The following is a 24,340-nucleotide window of genomic DNA, read 5'->3' on the forward strand; positions in this document are numbered from 1 at the left end:
GAGGGAGAGGGAGAGGGAGAGGGAGAGGGAGAGGGAGAGGGAGAAGAAGAAGGTGGGAGAGAAGCACCACTGGGTTGCCTCCCAATATGCCCTGAGCAGAGATTGAACCCACAACCTAGCTATGTGCCCTGATCAGAATTGAACCCATAACCTTTTTGGTGTATAGAATGACACGCCAACAAACTGAACCACCCAACCAGGGCAGTACACATATACTTTTAAACACATAATATGGCTTGTCTGCATATACTTTATTATAGGTGTTGCTAACAATTTTTAAAAATGTATTGTTTATTATTAAGAAGTAATAATTGGGCCAAAGAGTGTTGTTATAAAATACATTCTTTAACTCAGCCAGAGAGCATAATTCTGAGTTACCGAGAGTTGTTGAATACCAAGCCTTAATACTCAATGTTGTCTCTCTTATGTTGCCATGTACCAATCAATAAGATTAAATCTATATCAAGAGTTGAATACAACTTTGAATATGAAGGAATTTTGGCTTCTAATACAAAAAGAAAATGAACAACTCAAATGTCCAAATGGCATGTACAAAAGAACAAAATAAATGAAACCCTTCCCTTTTTTTGGTCACCATTGTGTGCATCTGAGTCCTTCAGGCACATAATTTTCTGTTTGTTTTCCTATTCATTTTAAGTTTGACTTCTCTGCAGACACTGTAATTATGTAGCATATAACTACTAATCCATCAACTTTTTAAGGACAGATTTCAAATTTTAAATTATTTCTAATTTTTCTCATCTTTGATTTTTCTTGAACCAAAACTCTCAATAGCCATTTGCTATCTGTAATCTATAATTCATGGACTGAGACTGAGCACCAAGCCTAATTCAAAGTTGGAAGTCTAAAGCTATTTCTGAGTAGCACATCAGCCAAAGCTATGATGGTCTCCTTCAGACAGGAAGAAACACTTCATTACTCTGTAGGTAATGAAACCCTTGCACACACACACATTCAAACATCCAACAATGTCTTAATACCATGTTTTTGAAGTATAATCATGTTTATTCTGATCATTTGAGAGTTAGACCAGCTAATGTATCTAATCAAATATTGATGCAAGTCATCTAGATTTAGATCTCTGGCAAATCCTTCCCAATGCTTTTCTGTTAACAGAACTATGAAAGCTATTTATATTGTTTTTCTCAGAAGGCATACATCCATAGTCTGCATCTACGAATACCTATTAGTAAATCTGGCTTAATCTCATGTGTTTAGATGACAAAAAGATTTCAGCATGGCCAGAAAAATCACATGATTCACCCCGAAAAGAAAAAGCAGACAAGGAAATTTGGATCTTCTGTTAATTATGTTCACAACATCCTTATGGTCACCTCTTAGACTAAATACAACCAGACAAAAAATAAAAGATAAAATGGATGTAAGAACACTGAGGTCCCAGGAACTGCTCAGGTACCTTACAGACAAAACTAGGTGGCAAAATTGTCACCTCCAAAAAGTGACTCAAAGTGAGAATAGTTTTTAATATCTTTGGAAATACCTATATTCAGAAATATGAAAAACAAGTAAGAGATGGTTTTTCATGTTCAGAAAAGGTTAGGATGATGCATATCATAAATATAGGTAGCTTAAATGTCTGTTTTTTTAAATTTATCTTTATTGTTGAAAGTATTACTGATGTCCATCCTTTTTTCCCATTGACTCCCTCCACCCTGAACCCTTTCCTCCTAGGCCTTTACCACACTGTTGTTTGTGCCTGTGGGCTATGCATACCTGTCTATCTATGTTTTATGTTCTTATCTATGTAAAATTATACATAAATATTTTTCATCAATATTTTTCATCAATATTTGCAGCCCTACATATATCATATGTATATCTAACTATCATCTTTATTTGTAATCTAATTTAATTCTTCATAAGATTAACAGAAGGAACTATAAAAAGGCTGCTTTAGCCCAACTTTAAGAGTTTCTGTTGTTCAAGAATTATATCAATGTCAAACTTTAGTTTTTATTTTATAACATTGATAACTAGGATGCTAAACTCACAATACAAATAAAACTCAACCACTCAGCTCACACAATCCAGTTCAGAACTAGTCATACTGACCATCTGTATTGTCATAGAGGCTAGGATAATAACCTCTAATTTTTGTTATTTATGGCGAAATAGCACAAAGAATAAGAAATTGACCCACAATTCCTTATTTTAAAACAAAATTTATTTTTCCTTCTTGATTCTGAAAATTAACATTCTAATCACTTTTGGCTTTAGTCTTGATTTCTAGGCAAGTATGTTTAGCTTTTCATTCTTTCTTTTTTGTTCTTTTTTTATAAATAACATTATCATATCTAAGGGAATACCTAAATAGAATAATACTAGAACCAGAAAAATAATTTATTCTAAACATAATTTATTCTCAGGTAACCATATGAGGTGATGGATGGAAAGTATTTTAGCTTTTCATTCTTTCTTTTTTGTTCTTTTTTTATAAATAACATTATCATATCTAAGGGAATACCTAAATAGAATAATACTAGAACCAGAAAAATAATTTATTCTAAACATAATTTATTCTCAGGTAACCATATGAGGTGATGGATGTGTTAACTAATTTTAATAGTTAAAAGTGATTTAAAAAATTAACCTGGGTCAAAATTTTTTGGATAAACCTGAATTAGCATCTGAAAAATACAGAACAAACTAGAAACCAGTTATTTTTCTCTAGTTAGAATTCAGATAGAAATGTCACCAAACTATACTTCTATAAGACCCAATATATTAATTTCATTGATGCATTTAAGAACAGAACTGATTATTCTTCAAGAGTCAAAATATTCTTTGAAGACATTTAATATATTAATTATAATAATCCAGTTTCTTGGATACTAAATGATATAAATTATAAAATATACCCATAAAGCTATTGGTTACTTTGGAATATAAAAGAGAATTAAATCTCACATAAAATAGAAAAAGATCAACCTCCATAATTTAAAGTTATTAATTGCCAAAGGGATTTTAGTAACATCATCTGTTAAATATTAAGTTTTTCAATTTACTATTTTTCAATAATTTCATCTGTTCTTTTCATTCAATGAAACATGATTGAATTATTAATAACATTTACTTGTCCAAAAATTCTAATTATGCAATATGATAAGGTCCAATTTTTATAGCTGTTCAGCTCTCTATATCCCCCTAACGCACACTGGTAAGTGTAATTTATGACAAGGTGGGAGAAATGACAATGAATGCAAATAGTTTATTATAATTAGTGAATCTTACTTATGTATGTCTGAAAGTTCTACAAATCTAAGTCAAGCATTCTAGGTTTGAACCCCAAACATCTAGCAAATACATTGCAAAATTCAATGACTTCTGAATTTTGAATGACAACAAACCAACCAAAATTCAACAGAAGAAAAGGAGTCGGTTTTTTCACAATTACTTTTGCACAACTAGTTGCAAATGAAAATGCACATGAAAATGTCGCAACAAGGTAGTCTTATTTTGATTACCTAGATACCTCAGATTCAGAAGGAACAGGGATAAACTGAATATATGTAACTCTCTTACCTGAAAGACATTCTTTCTGCTTGATTTTTCCTTGGTCCACTCAATATGTGCTCCACACAAATCCACACTTTCTGGTTTGTGCCCAGTTTTCTGTAAATAAAAATGAAATAAGAATAAAAAGCATACAACATTGGTGATGCATGTCAGAAAGAAATTTATTGAGTTAGCAGCTATACATATTTATGATATAAAGCCTTTCTCTTTTAGTTTCAAAGAGATATCTGAACCCTCATGTTCTCTGCAGTATTATTTACAATAGCCAAGGCATGGAAACAACCTAAATGTCTGTCAATGAATGAATGAATAAAGAAAATGTCACACACACACACACACACACACACACATTCTGCAAAAATTATTCAGCCATAGAAAAGAAGGAAATCTTGCCATATGTGACAACATGAATAAACCTAAAGGGTGTGAAGTAAGTCAGACAGGGAAAGACAAATACTCCATTATCTCACATATATTTGGAATCTGAAAGATTAAACTCATAGAAACAGAGTGTAGTTATCATGGGTTAGGGAAATGGAGAGTCTTTAGTCAAAGGGTACAACCCTTTAGCTATAAGTTCTGGGGATCAAATGTACAGCGTAATTAAAATAATTGACATTGTACTATATGTTTGAAAGTTGCTAAGAGAGTAGATTATAAGGGTTCACATTACAAACATGCACACACACACACACACACAGGTAACCTTATGAGGTGATGGATGTGTTAACTAACTTTAATGTGGTAATAATTTTGCAATATATACAGGGTGGTGCAAAAGTAGATTAACAGTTGTTTGTATAGAAAATAATACAATAATTAATAATAAACTCTGCTTTTTGTGTACTCAGAATTGTAAACCTACTTTTACTCCCCTTGTATGTATTTAAAATCATCATATTGTACACCTTAAATTTATACAGTTATTTGTCAATTACATGTCAATAAAGCTGTAAAAGGAACAAATGTAATCAATATTTCTTAGGTGGCAATTGTGTATCTCTTAGAAATTTATTTTTCAGATTTTTAAGACTATACACATAAGTATATGTTTATTTGTATTTAATAAATTTAACTTAGACCAAGTAGATTACAGCATATGCTTCCTTTTGCTCAGTACAGTGTGGGTGTTACTTAAAAGCTGTTTTACTTCTTTAATTCACAATACTCAATTAATGAGAATATCATTTATACTTGCCTCTTCATATCTTCATTTTGTTCAAATGAATCATACTTATATAAGTTTACATTTGCATAACTCCAAATATTAAGCAAAAGTTTACTAGTTTTGGAAATTTCTTAACAATTTTTAAAGAAAGTGATGCCAGATTTCAAAGACTCCACTATTTTTCTATGTTCTGAGCTTCTCTAGATTTCTCTATAAATGCAGTACTTTTCTCAAACCATTTTTCATAGAATACAATTTTTGTATATAAGGCTTATGCTATTTTTAGACAATGTTTTTAACAGTATAAACTTTAGGCTAAAACATGAAATTATCAAAGATTGGTAAAAATGTTAAATCTCTGCTCAACTGTTGCCTTGTAACCACTATGATCCATTCTATCAGTTTAATAGAAATAGACTAGTTTCAGAAAAAGCCAGACGTCTGTGTTTTTTAAAAATACTAATTTGTGAGGATCTTTTTTGGCAACTCAATAAAATTGTGGGGTTTTTTGAAACATTGTACAATTCAAGCATAACTTTCCTTCCGGATAAATTCAGCTGGCAGGACAGCCACTGATAGCATATCTTTCTTTTGTTATTCGGTAATAATCTCATGAGACTCCAACCAAGATAAGCATGCCCCTTATAGATGCTCAGTCAGTGAAATATTTTTACTGGTCCATACACACTCTACAGCTCAGGTGATCATTATTGTGCAACATATAGAACCATGCAAATGATCATTGTCAAGTGAGTTATGACATGGAAAAGTTACAAAACAACCTGCTTCTTCTGCAGTTAATTCAATTATAGGATACTCAGAACCAACAAAATAACCATTAGGATTATGCAACCAAAGATATTCCTTTCCCATAGAGTGCAGTCAGGGGAAACAAAGATGGAATTATTTTGTACAAGAAGCATTTTTCGTAACTATCCATTTATTTAATTAAACAACTGTATGAGGTAGGTATTGTGATCACCATGTTACAGGTAGGAAAACATTTCAAGGTGGTTAGGTAAACTTTCTGGGTAAAATAGGTAGCAAAGGAGGAGCCAGGATTGAAATGTGATCAGTATCACACCAGAGTCTGTTCCTAACCACTATGTAGTCCTTGAAAACGGAATTTACACTATAATCATACTTATGTTAAAACATGTCATATTTTGGGGAAAGATATGCCTTTCATACTGTAATACAGACATATTGACGTGGTTTCTCTTCTTCTCTGTTAAATTCGATCTTCCCATGAGAACATCTTCCCACCACTTTACCTGGAATACCTCCCAATCTTCACACGGCTGACTCTTATCCATCAGAACCCAACCAAATGTCACCTTGTCAGAGGTCTTCTCTGACTGTCATATAGAAGAGTGGCATTTCAGCACTCCTGATTACTCTCTATCTCACAACTTGTTTCAATTTCACCACAGCCCTCCTCCTCGCTGAAATTAACATACATATTTTTATACGCTGTCTGTTCTCCCACTAGAATCAAGCTCCAGGAGCCAGGGCCTCCTTTGCCTTTTCCTCCACTATTTTCCCCAATGTATGGAACAGTGCCTGGCACATAGTTGTTGTTCAATGAACATTTGCCGAACTCATGAATGAAGGAAAAATACCAAAATGCAGCTAGCTTTTGTGCTTTCAAAGGAAGGTTTGGGTGCCTTAAAATTCCCTATTTTACAACAATTAAAATTTGTATTTGGTTTAATGGTTAAACACTTTTTGCTTTGTGATTTGGAAAAGTAATAACCAGTTTAATGGACTCATATGGATTAAACCTAGGATTTCCCAGAATCACTCAATAAGCATTTATTGTATATCTATCATGTGTCAATGTACCAGCCACGCTACATTGGGTGTATCTCAATCCAAACTCTGTCCCCTCCTGGTGCTCTTTCAGGACCTTGCTCCATCCTTATATTCTTCATGAACTCACTGCTTCACCTGCTCTCCACTTTAACAATCTTCTATCAGCTTCTCATCTAACAAATTCCGCTTTCTGAGTTTTCCTTACTCCCATCCTATTATGTTACTTTTGATATTATTGAAGCAGCAGACCTTTGTGCATTCTCCCAGACTCTCAGGCTTTTCCTGGTTTCACTTCCTTTCACATCCAGGCCTATGTCCCTGATTCAGCAGCCACATCAGCCGCTCTCCCCATCAGTGTCAGTCTGTCGGTCTGTGTCTGTCCTGCATTCAGTGATCCATTCCTCTCTTTCATTCACTTTTTATTGTTATACAATCTTCCTTGTACTCCCTAATTCTGGAAAAATAACTTTTGACTACTCAGTATAAGAACATTACAAATAAATGACTGCTTTCTTCAAATAGGCTTCTGACTTTACTTAGCAAAGCTTTTTTTATTATTATGATAAGGACATTTAACATATCCATGAAATCATTGCCAAGTCTAATGTCATGAAACTTGGCAAACTTTTTATGTGTTCCTGGTCACAGTCTCATGACACTGTTCTCTCTTTCAAATTAGCCCATCAAATTTTCCCCTAATTCACAGAGGTCAGCCCTGGTGTTAGAACACTCACAATTCTTCCCACTTTCCTGGTTAGCCTGTGTGATCAAAATGAACAAACCAACCAAAATACACTTTGATAAATTCCTATATGTCTTGCCCTCTGAAAGTTTTATATCAATTTCTCCTGTATTCTTTACAACAATGTGAAGTTATTATTGCCTTAACTTACATGTGAAGAAACTCAAGCAGGGAGTGGGTAAGTGCCTTACATAAGCTCCCACACTTAATCAGTGTCGGAGCTGAGGTATGTATTCACTTTTTTCTGACTCCAAGACCCAAGTTCCTAATCACAACACATCCATGGGCTCTTTCCTATATCTACCCTTTCCTCCTACTAACTCACTTTATGCCCTTTTTAGGTCCAAAAATAAAAGTTCACGTTTCTTATTTCCTCCTTCTGCTATCATTTCTCATTCTCCCTCTTGGCTCCCAGAATTATGAATGTGGGTCTGTGACTCTGGTCCACCTATCTAATGAACTCCCATGCTTGGGATAACAGTGGCATATGCAAACATTAAAATGATTGGGCCTGTCAGTGCTGTCCATTGCATAGACAACTCACAGACATGTCCTGTTTTGTCTCAGAGGAAATGATGCTCCTTTGGCCCAAGCTTTTCTTTGTTTTTTGTGTGTTTTTTTTTCCTGCTAGTTCCTAACTCTATACCATCTTATTCTGTTAAGGGCACAAATAGAATATTGGAGACTAGCTATAGTTATAAGAAATATTGATCATGCTCTTTCAACCTTGATTGCTTTGTTCTCATTAAAGAAAGCACATTCTAACTTGGCTGGGAGTTGTATGCCCCTTGGACCTATCAGGCATCTTCTTCCAGATTCTTCTTTCACCTTTTATCCCCTTCCTTCTCTGTTGTTATTATTGTTGTTGTTGTTTTCACTGACTTGTAAGTGTTGGTAATCCTTGGCTTACTATTCTAGGCCTTCATTATTCCTCATAGTCTACACTTTCTATGGGATTTAGATTTGCCTGTGTCTGATCCATTACTTATAACATGTTGACCCCTTAAGCGTTCCTCTGAACCTCAGCTCCTTCTTATGTGGCAGAACTATGTTTTCTAACTAAGTACTGAGAAAATTAATAAACAGAAAATTCATTTAAGATGGAGTCAGGAGGCTAGAAGGGAGAACTCTCACAGGTGTCACTCAATGCACACAACTGACCCCAACAGGAAGAGACTCATCTTGCATCTCCAGCAGGAGGAAGAAAAGATTCCTCCTTGTCCAGTAACAGCTCAGTCAATGAAAAGTCATTACACTTACCATTTGTGACAGCCTGGATGGACTTATGCAAAGTGAAATGGGTCAGACAGAGAAAGACAAACACCATATATCACTTATATGTGGAATCCAAAGAACAAAATAAGCAAACAAAACAGAAACAGACTCACAGATACAAAGAATAAACTGAGGGTAGCCAAATGGGAAGAGGATTGAAGGGCTGGATGAAAATGTGAAGGGATTATGTGGTACAAATTGGTAGTTACAAAGCAGTTACAAAACAGGTATGTAAAGTAAAGCATAGGGAATATAGTCAATAATTATTAAACAACTATGTATGGTACCAGGTAGGTACCAGAATTATCAGGACAAAATTTTGTAAATTATATAATTGACCACTATGCTGTACACCTGAAACTAATACAAAATGATACTAAATGCCAACTGTAATTAAAAATAAAAATAATAATTTAAAAATAAAAAGAAAAGTCAGTATACTTCAAACTTTAAGTTTCCTTAAACAAACTATTTGTTTACAATAGCCCCTCTCAAGTCCATAAAAAAACTTCCCTCTCCTTTGATTTTTTTTGGACTTGTATGTGGTTCACCATTAGAATGCATGTTCCAAATTGCAATTCTTTGTTTTTCCCAACTAAACCCATTTTTTCTGAATAAATACTTGGTTGTCCATTTGTTTAAGGTCAACACTGTCACTAGGATATAGCACAGACACATCAGTGAAATCACTGTCTTCTTTTCAGACTTGCCCCCTTTTCTTGCTTGCATGGTTAGTCATCCCTTTTTCCATTTCACTTTCTTCACTTTCTGAATCCTCCCTTCTCTCACCATCCACAGCAAAAGGTACAAAGCCTGAATTCCAGAACTATGTCCATCTTCGTCATCCCAGGTCCTCAACCTCATTTGAGCTCTTCTTTTTGTCTCATCTGAGTTCTGCTTGCTGTTCCCTCTGAGATAAGTCAATTTTCTTTAAAACCATAAATCTCACCCTATTTCTTCTGGAAAATGGAATAACATACAAATGCCTTAGGAGGGCATACAGGCACCTTTTCATCATCCCCCAAACATTCTTCTCCATTCCATTCATTCCCTCATTCTTCTAAACACCAACTATGCTAAATTCATGGCAGTTCCCAAACTGCAAGATGCTTTCACTACTTATACACTGGTGATATGAGTGCACATGCACGCTTTTTATCCGAAACACATTTATCTTTCTTCAATCCACTTTCCTTGTTTGCCATTTGCTCCACTCCTGCTCATTTTTACAGTTTAATTCCAATGTAATCACCATGAAGCTCTCCTTTGTCTATATAGGCGCAGTTGCTCACTCCTTCCCAACATTTCCCCTACTCTGAAACACACTTTGTTACAATTATTTTTGTTACCTACACATTATAACTACTTTTGGTGTGTCTCTTTCCCACATCTACACAACCAGAGAACAATCTGGGTTTATCTTATAATACTTCTTTATTTTCCCCAAATCTAGCAAAGTGGCCAAAATAAGCACTTAACAGATATTTGTTAACTATTAAATAAATTTATGAACATCATGGATATTACAATGGGACACTTCCAGATTCATTCCAATGTATTAATAAGTAAAACTAAATAATACATCCCAGAGTGGTAGCTCACAAAATGAGAAGTATATAAGAAGTAAAAGTACAATATTCCAATTTATACTGACCTTTGATAGGAATTGATCTTATACGGCACAATCAAAGCAAATGATAGAGATTTGGGGTGAATTTAAAAGTGTTCCAGAAAAAGGTAAAGTGGCTTGAATAATATTCAAGCAGATAAATACATATTTGCTTCAAAAAGAAAAAAAACTAAAGTAAGAAGATAGAGGACTACATAAAAAAAATCCTGATCAGTAATTGATTTTTATAAGGCTAATGCAGGAAGACCCAGGCTCAAACAACTTTAGGGCGTAGGCTTTATTATAAGGAAACATTTTTAGTTTGTAAGCATTATCAAACATTGAAATAAGTTATTCACAAGAGTCACAGAATTTATTTGGAAGACCAACAAGATTTTATTCAAGAAGCTTGAAATTAAAGAATCTTTTAATAAAAAAAAACATATTTCTGATTCTACAGCTATAAAATATAAAACACAAGAAAAACTCTGCTAATGAACTACATGACACCAATGGATCATATTGTACATCATTATAAAAATATACTTTTTAAAATTTGACTAAATATAGATTTAAACCTAAGAGTGCACATTTCTTCTGGGGTAAAAAAATATAAATGACTCATTTAAAAATATTTAAATAGAATTATTTAAAAGTTACTGCTTCTGGACAATAAAACATAGAAACCTCATTGTGGGAACAATGTGAAGTCATTAAAAATTGATCCTAGGTCTTGTCCATTTCTGATTTTTATTATTCTCTTAGTCCATCTTTATCATATCCCAATAATAGCTGACAGGGTATTCTCTCTATGATGTATTTTTCTCTGACTTAGATTAAACCTTTGGGACTAAATTTCCCATTTTTCTCTATGGGATATTTGGGGCTTTTTAATGTATATTAAGAAAATATAAAAGGCCAGATGCTCTTTCACTTGATGGTATTTTTCAGGATGAAGATTGGATATGTGTGTGGACAACAAATCACTGGGCCACTCATTGTCACACCATTATTATTAGATGCAGTTAAAAAAAAGACAAGGCTCAAATTTTATGAAACAGGATATTAGCTACCATTTTTTTATTTTGGATTAATTGCTATTCCAGAATATAGACTCAGATTGTCCTTATCAGTTTGAAACATGAAACACAAAATCTATTTAGAGGAATTAAGTTTTAGCACATAACTGGTTTTGATTCTGGAAAATCATTCATGGAGGAGGAGAAAACTCACTTATAAATTTTCATTTGGGAAAAATGATTTAGGAAATAGTGCTGAATGGATACCTGATCTTATTAATGTCTAAAGTATATCCACTGTCAAGATAGAAGAGGATACTTCAAGGGTAAGATGTGGGTTTTATGTATATGAATATAAATGATTTTAATAATAACTGAAATTGTTTCTACAGTAAAATTTCTCAGTACATTACAAGACCAAATCAACCCCGATTTTCATAAAAGCAAATCTTTGTTGGTGATTTGGGGCACTAGAATATTATGTGTTTGGATTATTTGTTTGTTTGTTTTAAGGAGAAAGTATTCTCTCCTTTTCAAGTAATAAACACATATTGATTTTACTGCTGAATCAAAAACTTGCTAGAATAAATGTAATAGTTTCTAGTCAGTCTACTATTGTCTTACATTTATAGTGCATGAAGACCTATTTAATTCTGCACAGTAAGTAGCTTGGGCACATTTTTGATGCCTCAGGTGCCCCCTCAGAGTCCTTCCTTAGATCCTACTCTTCCCTGTCCACCTCAGCTGTCCCTCTAGATGACCAGTCCTGATTGGATCCATATGGTCCCACTTCCTGAGGACTGCCCGTCAGTCACTCCCTTGGAATGCTAAGCCCTCCCTCCTGGCTGCCAAAGTGCAGACAGGCTTTTGGCTTCCCAACCACTTCCAGATCAGATGAAATAAATGCCTCTTTACAGAGTGTAGGTTCTGACTTTCTGAGTAGCCATCCAAGGGGGTACCCAGAGTCCATAGGACACAGGAAGTGAAGACCAGATGATAAACTTTAACCAAAAGGAAGCAGGAAGAAACATAGCGGATAAAACCTTCTTCTTCCTCTGCCCCTGCTCAATATCCTCTGTGTCTGAGACTCTCTGTAGAGTAGTAGCCAGCATGGTAGCACATCCCCTCTACTATTTCCCAACATTTCCTGCCTCTCTTCCTTTTTACTGCACCCTTTGTGTCTGGATTCAGGCCTCCCAAATAAATCATGGATACTTAATTAAGGCTTTGTTTTCAAAGGAATCTGGGCTGAGACAATTGTTACTTTCCTTGCAGCAGAGATGAATAGCTCTCCTGCAGTATCGGTAAAAATGAGGTTTTGCAAAAATTTTGGATTGTATTTGTACAGCAGGTAGTGTTCTGCTACCTGACAAATCTTTATTTTATTGTTAAAACAAACAAACAACAAACAAGCAAACAAAACAAAACAAAAAACTAGGACAGAGATTTTAAATATACTGCCATTAAGTGGCAGTTTGGCTATTTGAATCTCAAATTCTATCTGGTTCCAAAGCCTGTTGTCTTAACCACTATACTCTATTGCTTCATGTAGTAATAACATTAATAATAGTAAATATAATTAAGATTTATTATCTTTTGCTATTTGCAAAGTATGTTACATCAATTTTCTCATATAACCTCAAAATAGCTATAAGATGTAGTTACTCTTATTAACCCCAAACTTCAGTCAGGATCTCCAAGGATTATAGCAACAAATACAATGTGAAGCTGTGATTCCTCACTCAGGTGTTCTGACTTAGAAACCCCTATTTCTACCTAATGAGATATACTGCTTCTGAGCACATTTCAACTTAGTAGAGAATTTTTAAGAAAGACTAACTACACATATTCAGTAAATTAAGAAGTGCACTGTGGAGTAAAAGTCTCTTTTATCTTAGAGAAATGCAAGCACTAAATCAGATGCATTGCATTGACCAAAATGATAAACCACAGAGAGTCAAGCTTCATAATTAAAATAGTTTTCTGAGGGAGCCTAAGGTGAGGTTTATTGGACAGTAAGCTATTATCCATTTATAAAGCATCTTATCAATTTCATAGATTTTTGTGGTTATTAAAAATTACATAAGACACAAAATTTATTGTGGTTAATGGCCAAATCCTGAGAAAAGTATAACCAGAGAACATGGCTTCATTTATAGTGATATTGATCACTTGATTTCATTTTTCTCCTTACCAAGTTTATGTACATAAAATACTAGAATTTAATTTCTTTTTCTTCTTACTTGTTTTACATCTCCACCAACTGTCTTCTAGATTTTCAACTGTTACACTTTTCTAATTTTTAAATGTATGTTGAGGCCATATAATAGGGAAAACTATGGCTATTGTAATAAACTGTCCAATGATAACCACGCTGACTTTGCCAGAGCACTATCATTATGAGAATTAAAATATTAAAGAGGGATTTAAAATGCCTTCATTAGGCTAAGGTTGGTAGATCTATTGTTTGCCCTTCCATTTTTATGGTCTTTTTCAGCAGGGATCTGAATAAGGGCTCAACACTCACTTTACAAAGATAGAATCATTTCAGATTCATTTTGCACAGACCACTCAATAATTCATGAATAGCTTTCTGATGGAAACTATTTTCATCTTTTTGCTAAATCTCATCATTTTACTCCCATAAATAAGTCCATTTTGTTATTAAAGACATACTACAGTGAATGAGCACTAGATGTATTACATTATTTAATTAATGATTGTGCTTATTATTTTGATTGGAAGTAAATAATATTAAAACAGCAAACAAAATGTTTTAATGAGACCTTTGATATTAATCTATTATTATTATTGCTATCATTATTATTATTATTATTATTGGCTTTATTAAATGAATAAAAAAGTTTCCGTCATATGAAGTAAAATTTGCCAGTATTGGCCTCTGACTAAAAGTAATAGCATGATATAAAGTAAAAAACATAAAAGTAGCACACACAAAAAAGTTACATACAAAATTAACATGTGGGCTTCATATTGAACATACTGACTTCAGAACCTTACAATTTTAGGTGATAAATATTCCCTTTAATGTCTATAGTGATTTTGAATTTATGTTAAAAGCGACACTAAGTTTTCTGAGAGTACTCTGTGATAAATGAAACAGAAACAGTTGATTGCTGAGAATAAGGTGCATTTGGTCTGAATTTTGGTGGGTGTGGAGGCATTTCTTAAACTAGAAATGTACTTTGCACAGTGTGTTTATTTTAGTAGGGTGCAGCACTGCACATGTGAGCAGAAATCATATATTATTCATCTAGATATCTCTCTAGGATTTAAAACCACATTGTGGGACACCTGTTAGGAGTTAATTGTTCATAGAATAGATAAATTAGTGGATGCGCTAAATTACAGAGCTTCATGAGGTAATCAATCAATGGGTGTGTTTTTTGTTTTGTTTTGTTCTTATGGGGTTTGTTTTTTAACCAGGAATGAGTTTTTTGTCATATCCTACGGCTTGAGTCAGGTGTCTACTCCATATCAAACAAGCTCTAAATTCTCAAAGTACAGCAGGTAATTAGGAGGCAAGTTGCAAATGAAGTGCTGGAGCCTTGGACATACTCCACTGATACTAAAATAGGTACATGTACCTGAAAAATGCAGGATGTGTGAGTAAAGGCCTCAGAGGATACATCAAATTGACAACTTTTGTTTCTTTAGGACTTCTCTAGCACCAGATGAAACAAATAACACTGCAGGTGCTTCTGAGCAATAGTTTTGCTCTTGGTCTAAATGAGAGGAAGCCTTGATCCTAGATTAATCAACTTCCTCTTTGACTTTTCCTCATGATAGGCCTGGACACATAACACCTAGTCATACTTCTGTTCAATATATATTTGTTAAAATAATAAAAGCTATGCCCAACCAGTGTGGCTCAATGGTTGAGTTTTGACCCATGAACCAGGGTTGCAGACTTGATCCCCAGTATGGGGCAGCAGATTGATATTTCTCTCTCATCAATGTTTCTATTTCTCTATTCTTCTTCCTTCCTCTCTCTCTCTAAAATCAATAAAAACATGTTTTTTAAGAAGGAATAGCTATGATAGATTATTACAGGGTGAAGATGTCTGGGGACTAAATACACCTTATTAAAGGTTTGTCCCTGATAGCAAATCTCAGCCCATGGCACTTTCTCAGTCCTTTTCTTTTAGTCAATCTTCCAACGAAACTGGAAAAAAAAAGTATTCCTCTTTTTAGCACACAGACCTTGCCCATTCTCTTTCGTGACATTGTTCATATTTCTTACTCCACTGAAATTCCCTGCCTACAAATCCTCATATTGAAATTATAACCATCCTTCAAGGCCCAATTCGAATTTTCACAGATGTGAGCTCTCTCCCCTTTAAATCTCAAAAAACAAACAAACAGAAAACAACAACACCTCTTCTATGTTTCTTATTTCATCTCAACCTATTTTTTTTTTTGGCAGAGATGCTATAAAGCAAAGACGGTATCTTGATTATTCCTGATTATATCTCTGTGCCTTATATGTATCCCTAACGAGCAAGCTGTTCATTGTAGGATTTCAATACATATTCTTATGAAGCCTTTTCCTACCAAGTCTTATATAAATAGCACAAACTTGATTAACCAACTGCATATTTAAATGAAACTGAGGTAAACTGTAATGAGAAACTATGTTATCTGGATCAACTCTCCAACTAAAAACAATGAAAAATGCTGGATTTTTTTTTAAATTACCTTAAAGAACAAAGGGCTGATTCTCCCACAATCTTTTCACCCAGGCTCACTGTGCTCTAAGCACCCTGGCCTTCTCCCTTCTTTCCCAAATGCCAAGCACATTAAGTTTCTGGACTTTTCTAACTTGCTGTTCTGCCTGGACCATCCTTCTCTTGGATTCCTCCAAGGCTTCCTCTGTTTTCATTCAGCTCTGCTCAAATATCAATTCAAAGAGGTCTTTCCAGACTATCCTATCTAAAACAGTACACTCTTGTCTCCTTTCCCTATCATTCATATAATTTCATATCATTTTAGTTTAATTTGCATCCCCATCTACAATATCAAGCTTCTTTGGAGAAGGAGGGAATGTATTTTCACCATATCCCCATTCCCTCACCCCCCCCCCAAAAAAAAGAACAAAAGGCTGAAAAGATAGTGGAAGTAGAACTGAAAATAATTTTTGGAGGTGGGATTCTAAACCCAGAGAGAAAAAGTGCATATCAAGTGAACATACTGCCCTTTGCCTGAGGGCATCCTATATAATAAAAGGGTAACATGCAAATCAACCAAACAGTGGAACAACTGGGGGTGGGGGCGGCAAGCAGGCAGCACCAGGCCCACCAAGGTGCATGCCAGTGGGCAGAGGGAGGGGTCGGCGAATGGGGGGGGAGCGGCAACCAGTGGCAGTGGAGGGGCGATTGGGGGTAGGCTGGCCACTTGCCAGCCAGTGCCCTCCCCGATCAGCCTACCCAGTCACCTCCCGTAGAAGGAGGTCAGACTGCGGCTTAGGCCCGCTCCCTGCAGACATCCCCTGAGGGCTCGCGGGCTGGGAGAGGGCGTAGGCTGGGCTGAAGGACCACCTCCCCCAGAGTGCACGAATTTTTGTGCACCGGACTTCTAGTCTGTTTATATTCTACATTTGAATTTAGGTCAATTGAGCTTACAGAATAATGGAAAAAGTACTGCCTGAGAGTCTTTGGAAAAGATAAAAAAAAGAACTGCCTGGAAAGCAGGTGTGGCTCAATGGTTGAACATCCACCCATGAACCAGGAGGTCAAGGGTTCAATTCCATGTCAGGGCACTTGCCTGGATTGTGGGCTGGATCCCAGGTCAGGAGCATGCAGGAGGCAGCCAATTGATAATTCTTTCTCATCACTAATGTTTCTATCTCTCTCTCCCTCTCCCTCTCCCTTCCTCACTCTGAAATCAATATAAACATATTTTTTAAATGATAAAGAACCAATATTAAATGTGTTGCTTTTCTCCAATCCCAAGGGATTATAAAGAAGACTGCCTTTGTAGATGAGCAATGTAATAGAAGAAAAAAACAAAGAGTAAAGACTAATTCTGTCTCAGAAATTATAGCACAGCTGTAGCCCTTCTATTATGCACATACTAGAGGCCCAGTGCACGAATTTGTGCACCAGTGGGGTCCCTCGGCCTGGCCTGCGGGATCAGGCTGAAACCGGCTTTCCAACATTCCCCAAGGGGTCCTGGGTTGCAAGAGGGAGCAGGCCAGGCTGAGGGACCCCACCAGTGCATGATTGGGGCCAGGGAGGGACGCAGGTTGGCCAGCCGGGGAAGGACCACAGGAAGGCTCCAGGGCATGTCTGGCCCGTCTCACTCAGTCCTGATCAGCCAGACCCCAGCAGCAAGCTAACCTACCAGTCAGAGCATCTGTCTCCTGGTGGTCAGTGCATGTCATAGCAACTGGTCATCCAGTCAACTGTCTGACCCCTGGTGGTCAGTGTACGTCCTCTCAAGCAGTTGAGTGGCCTTAGCATATCATTAGCATATTACACTTTGATTAGTTGAATGGATGACCGGACACTTAGCATATTAGGCTTTTATTATATAGGATAACCTAAGAGGTTTAAACTGTTAGCCTAGATTGAGCTAATCAATCACTGGGAGTGTCCCAAAACCCTTGAGAAAAATGCAAAATGGTCTGGAATAGGACATATTTATTCTAGGCCTCAGAGAATCTCCCATAATATTTCAATAACAATGATTAGCACACAGGCAAAGATAACCAGACATAAAGGAAACAAAGTAATATGGGTGAGAACCAGCAGAAAGAGACCACAACTTCTGATGTTAGAATCACAGGACAGAATATAAAACACTGCTTCCCAATTTAAAAAAAATAGATTTTTGTTATAGTTGCAGGAAACAACTATAACAAACGACAAAGTAAATTTTAGAAATGAAAATTACAATAATTGAAATGAAAACAATGTTTATCACAAAGGGAAACTGAATTAATTAATTAGAATATAAAACAAGATAAATTATTTGGAAATTTCAGTTCAGAAAGACAAAAATAGAAAAAAGGAGAATGTAAAACATCTTGAGCATAGAGTGAGCAAAATTAACATAGGTTTAACTAAAGGCTTAAAAGAAAATAAAAGAGAGAGAATATAAAATAAGTTACATTTGAAAAGATATTATCTGGGAATTTCCTAAAAAATATTAATGGCAGTTATACATAATTTCAAGAGGCCCAACAATCCAGGCAGGGGAAATACTAGTAAAAAGAGATTACATCTGAATGCATCATGGTGAAACTGTGGACAAGCAGTTAACTTCTTGATCACAGTAACAAATGACAGAAAGCAGTGGTGCTCTTTTTCGTGGCACCTCAGAGGCAGTTGGCTGCTTCAGGAATGAAACTAAGCATTGCTTTCCCGGCCACTGGCTGCCAGAAACTCATTGACATGGATGATGAATACTCACTTTGTACTTTCTATGAGAAGTGTGTGGCCACAGAAGTTGCTGCTGACGCTCTGGGTGAAGAATGGAAGGGTTATGTGGTTGAAATCAGTGGTGGAGATGACACATAAGGTTTCCCCATAGAAGAGAGTGTCTGACTGCTGCTGGGTAAGGGGCACTCCTGTTATAGACCAAGGTGGACTGGAGAGAGAAAGTGCAAATCTGTTCAAGATTGCATTGTGGATGCCAATCTCAGTGTTTTTAATGTACTCGTTGTTTAAAAGAGGGGTAAAAAGATATTTCTGGTCTCATTGATACTACTGTACCTCAATGCCTGGGGCCCAAGAGAGCTAGCAGAATCCGCAAACTCTTCTATCTCTAAAGAAGACTATGTCTGCCAATATGTTCTGAGAAAGCCCCTATACAAAGACAGTAGGAACCTCAGACCAAAGCACCCAAGATTCAGCGTCTTGTTACTCCACGTGTACTGCAACACAAACGGTGTATTGCTCTGAAGAAACAATGCACTGCGTAAAATGAGAAAGAGGCTAAAGGATATGTTAAACTTTTTGCTAAGAGAATGAAAGAGGTCAAAGAAAAATGTCAGGAACAAATTGCCATGAGACATAAGCTGTCCTCTCTGAAAGTTTCTACCTCTAAGTCTGAGTCCAGTAAAAAATGAGATTGAGTCCACTCAAATATAAGGACAAACATCAAATTTCAAAAAACAAACAAATGAAACATATGCACACACACACACATGCGCACACACACACAAACAGTGGAATGATATTTTAGATGTGATAAAAGAAAACCACTGCCCACTGAAAATTCTATATCCAGAGAGAATATATATTTCCAGACTAAGGGAGAAATAGAGACATTTAGAAACAAGCAGACACTGAGACAGATTGTCACCACAAGACCCTTACTACAGGAATTTCTCAGAATACACTTTAAACAGAAGGAAAAGTGATCCTAGAAGGAAGGTCTAAGATGCAGGAAGAAATAAATAGCGAAGAACATTGTAAATATTGGGCAAATGGAAACCAACATTGACTCTATAAAAGAGAATAATGTCTAGTGGTGTCAAAAAAAAGAAAAAGAATAAATTAAAATACCAAACAGCAAAAGCATATATATTGGGAAGGAGAGAGAGAGAGAGAGAGAGAGAGAATGAACTCATGGACACAAACAACAGTACAACAGTGTGGTGATTGTCGGGGGGGGGGGGTTATAAGGGGAAGAGGGTATGGAGGGAATAAATGTTGGTAGGAGAAAAAATAGCCAGGCCTGCATGGCTCTGTGGTTGAGCACCAACGGACAAACCAGGAGGTCACAGTTTGATTCCCAGTCAGGGTGATCAATGATTCTCTCTCATCACTGATGTTTCTATCTCTCTCTCCTCCCTTCATCTCTAAAATCAATAAAAATATATTTTAAAAATAAAATGAATAAATTAAATTTTAATAAGAGATAAATAGCCTGGCTCAGTTGATTGAACATCGTCCCTTGCACCAAAAGATCGCCAGTTCTGGTCTAGATCAGGGCTTGTGCCTAGGTTGTGGGCTCAATCCCCAGTGTGTGTGTGTGGGGGGGGGTGCAGGGGGTGTGATATTTGTCTCTTATTGATGTTTCTATCTCTCCCTCTTCCTTCCTCTCTCTGAAATCAATAAAAACACATTTTTAAAAAGACATAAATAGATTAAACATATTTTAAGCTAATGTTTTGAAAGAGGGTAAAATATTTGATTAGCTTTAGCCTTTGGTAATTATCAATGTTGTAATCCTAGGTAAGCCACTAACAGAACAGAAACAAAGTGCATCACTACCAAAGAAGTAGAGAAAAATACAGAAGGATTTTAAAAAATGAAAGAAAAAACAAGACATACTGAGAGAAAAAAAGCAAAAACCAAAAGAAACATGCACTATGAGTCCATATATAGAAATTCAAAACCAAAGTAAACTATATTTTTAAGGTGCATAAATATAAGTGGGAAAATAAGGAAAGGTAATAAAATAGTGAGTAAATGCAATTTTACCCTGTGGCCATGGATGAGTTTGTGTTGACATAAGGAACCAATGTCAAGGGGTGGTGCTTCTAGGGTGGATGGGGTCTATATCTTGACCTGGGTGGTGATTATATAGAAGTTTGATGAATAATTTAAAATATTTGTATATGTTTTATACAGTTTACTAAAAATGGCTTCTGTATTATTTTCCAATGACAATATCTAAAAATTTTAAAGTGAGTTAAAAATCAGAATATATGAAAATCTATGAGACTATGAACACTGCCCTTTCCTTCATCATACAGCATATGCAGATCTAAGGACACTGGTGGTTTCCAAATGCTGCTCCTCACTGGAGTGTTGGCCAGTTGGCATCAAACTTTCTCTGGTCTGAGGTGAACAACACAGAGACAACATAAGTGCACACAGAAAAGGGACAGTTTTCTGTCTTGCTAAAGACTTCCATTCTGAGGTTTTATCCTACCTAGGTTTGGGACTGGGTGTTTTATGTGTCCTTTTTCTGTTAAAAAGTGAGAGTGGCAGTAGGGGTAAGTTCTTCTTTAATGCCCTTAGTAAGAACAAACAGAATCAAAAACAAAAAATAGGTCAGTCCTCCTTTCCTTTGCATAGTTGACTGAGGACCCAGAGCCTAAGAATGTCTAATTTGCAACCACCAGTAAAAGTGATTCTGTGTCTATTTTCAGGGGAAGGGCAACTTTCAATAAAAATGTGACTTGATAATGAACTGAAACAACGTCGGTGAGAATGAAAAATTGCCAAACATGGAATGTGGTATCAGGCACAACATTTTGTGACATGCTGTATTAAATGTGAACGCCTTAAGGGGAAGAGTCAATGAAGGAAAATGTATATGGACATGCAGGAGGTTACATCTAAAGCCTCAAATGGAGGGATGGCTTCATTTTCAGAATTATTCAGTGCTCAGACACAATATTTTATGCTGCCTTTGAGTATATATATTTGTCTTCTTGGAGGATGTACATACTGGTGAAACTTGAATGAATAGATTTTCTCTTCTGTACGTGTCTGAATCGGTTCAATTGCAAAACAAACATAGGGGAACAATTGGGTTATAATAATTTTCTAAATTATGTACTATAGAATATCATAAATATATTCATATATTTAATAGAGTACATTATAATAGAATATAGTAAGTATTTTATGGTTACTATGTGTTTTATTTTATTAACTAATTCCATTCCTTACTAATTATGCTGGCAGATAACACTATCCCCATTTTAGAGATGAGGATTCCAAAGCTCAGAGAAGTTGGGTAACTGTCAGCTCCTAATGGCAAAACTAGAATGGAGTTCACTGTGGTTGAACTTCAAAGTCCTGCTCCTAGCTACTTTGTTGCTTAGTTCACCACTGCATTAAGATTCAAAGAGCATTCCTGTAAAGATTAAAATGCCACTTACTCTTTTAAACCACATCTGCACATACTCAGGCAATTTCTACTGACCCCTTGGAGGGAAGGACAGCCTTTTCCCCAGAAGCACATGAACAACACCAGGACATGTGTAAGGGGGCACAAGAAAAATTCAGAAATTGGGGCATAAATCTCTTTCAAAACAAAACCACAGCATCTTTAATCAAGGCCTGGCAATCATCGTATCGTTTCCGAGGCTGAAATTGGGAAATGTGGGCTATCCCACTAGGCCTTTAATACTTGGTTAGAAATGTATCCAAGAAGTTGACTAGCAAGACAATTCATGCAGCACAAACACGAATCTGTAATTCTCTTCCCCAATTACCACAGAGCACAGTTGGTTCCTGCCCTAAATTCCCTTTGAAGACAATGAGTGCCCAGGAGAAACCGTAAGATCATTGAAAATGGGGCCAGAAGTCATAAGTAGGGACTGCCAAACAACCACCAAAACCTGTTAACAAGTTTCTTCAAGGAAAATCTATTGTCAATGTACAACAATTTTGAAGGCTGAACTGGAGGCATGAGATTAGTGAGCTGACTTGCAAGGTTTTCCTATAATCTAAAAGGGAGCTTTAAAATTAGACAGCTGATCATTATCTTCTCATACGAGGAGATTAAAATAATAAATATAAACCAAATGCTTCAACTTGGAGTCAAATCCCCCCCATTTTCCCAGCACATTCACGTGAATTCTTCCCCGGTGGGATTTGGTCACCGGGGAGAAGAAAGATCATCCTCTCAGCAGCCACACTCAGTGAGGCCAGCGCCCGCCCTCCCTGACTAACTTCCTTCCCCTTAGAACTCATTCAAGGGGAGACAAAGGGCCGGTGAGGGGCTGGGCTGTTTTGTGCCTGGCCCTTAGGGATACTTTATTTTTCTTAAAAAGATTATCTTACTGTGGCCAAAAAATAAAAACAAAACAAAACCCTAAAACGAATTTCTGAGGCAGTTTGAATTAAAAATACAAAGGGCTGAGATATATTTTTAATTTATTCATAATTAGTTTACAGATTGGACTGCACCGAGATTCCAAAATCAGCAAGCCACTTGGGGATAAAGGCTATTGCAATTATCAGGAGCAAGCCAAATGCTACCTTTTGTTCTTACTAAAATCTTCTCCTTTAAATAAAAACGTCTCCTAGCAAACGATTTTCTATTTCCTATTTAAAGAGGATTACATAGCATACACGACTAGTGGCTGGAAAGCAAAGAACTTTCCATCGTTTCATTACCTGCCAAATACAAATTAGTTCATTGTGGTTGACTCCTGCCAGGCACCCCTTTCCCTGCCACCCATCAGGCCGATGGGGTATGGCAGGTGGGTTCCTGCCTGCAGTCCTTCCTAATCAGGAGGCTGTCAGATACGCTGCCTGCCCACTGTCTCCTACATCCTGTGGCAGCACTGGTGTTTGGGCAGCAAGGTTTAGAGGCTGAATTGCCCCAGTAACTAATACAAAATTGTTCCAACTTACTATCACTGTCAAATCCCTGCGGGCACATGTGAGGCCCTCCTCCAGGTACAATCAAGACACCCTACAAATTTCACTTTGTAATAACCAGAGGATACAGAAATTGTGTTAGCTCCATTAGATGGAGTCATAGATATATTCGGAAAGGTTAGTGGGATATAGTGAATGTCCCAGCTAGACTAAGATAAAAAATCACTTTGTTAACTTAGAGTGTTTCCTCATTGGTAGCACCCTAAATTAAGGTGCCATTTATAAACAGTTTATTATTATTTATTAATGTGTGAAGCACTTTATAGCATGCTAGATAACAACTTAAATTCATGTATTAAAGATGCACATACATGGTTTAATACGATTTACGTCTTATAATATTCTTTAAAACAGCTTCCCATAGTCTCATCCGTTAAGCATTTATTACTAATGCATTTTATAACACCCTTTATAATACATTATTTGAGCAAGTAGCTGCATTTAGTGATCATTTCATAAATAAGAATAAAGCATTTATAAATGGCACCTTAATTTAAAGGGTTACCTTCGTATTACCAGATAGCTACTCACTATTCATCTTATTTTGTGATTATTCTCCAAATGCACCACTTAATAAAACAGACACCAAGTTCTATTTTCCCTTCATCTGATTAAAAGTTTATTGAGCCATTTCCTCCATCTGCTTTCAGATGGTGGTAGCTTGGAGGTTTTAGTGTGATTTTTGCTGAATCCAAACTTTTTAAAAATATATTTTTTATTGTTGATAGTATAACAGATATCTCCCATCCCCCCCTCCTCCCACCACCTCCCCACCTCCCC

The 24,340-nt window shown here is 36.1% G+C and overlaps 1 protein-coding gene and 1 pseudogene across 1 annotated transcript in view; one reads left to right on the forward strand and one right to left on the reverse strand.

Annotated features, from left to right (window-relative positions):
* The window catches only part of ARHGAP15 (Rho GTPase activating protein 15), a 665,580-nt gene that overhangs the window by 523,048 nt on the left and 118,192 nt on the right, over positions 1 to 24,340 (reverse strand). The window contains exon 5 of the mRNA XM_014548044.1: positions 3,565 to 3,738. Coding sequence (XP_014403530.1) covers positions 3,565 to 3,738 — 174 coding nt within the window. The remainder of the gene's footprint in view (positions 1 to 3,564; positions 3,739 to 24,340) is intronic.
* Positions 18,283 to 19,313, forward strand: LOC102257747 (annotated as a pseudogene).

Source organism: Myotis brandtii, unplaced genomic scaffold, assembly GCF_000412655.1.
Source record: "Myotis brandtii unplaced genomic scaffold, ASM41265v1 scaffold493, whole genome shotgun sequence".
Classification (NCBI taxonomy): Eukaryota; Metazoa; Chordata; class Mammalia; order Chiroptera; family Vespertilionidae; genus Myotis; species Myotis brandtii.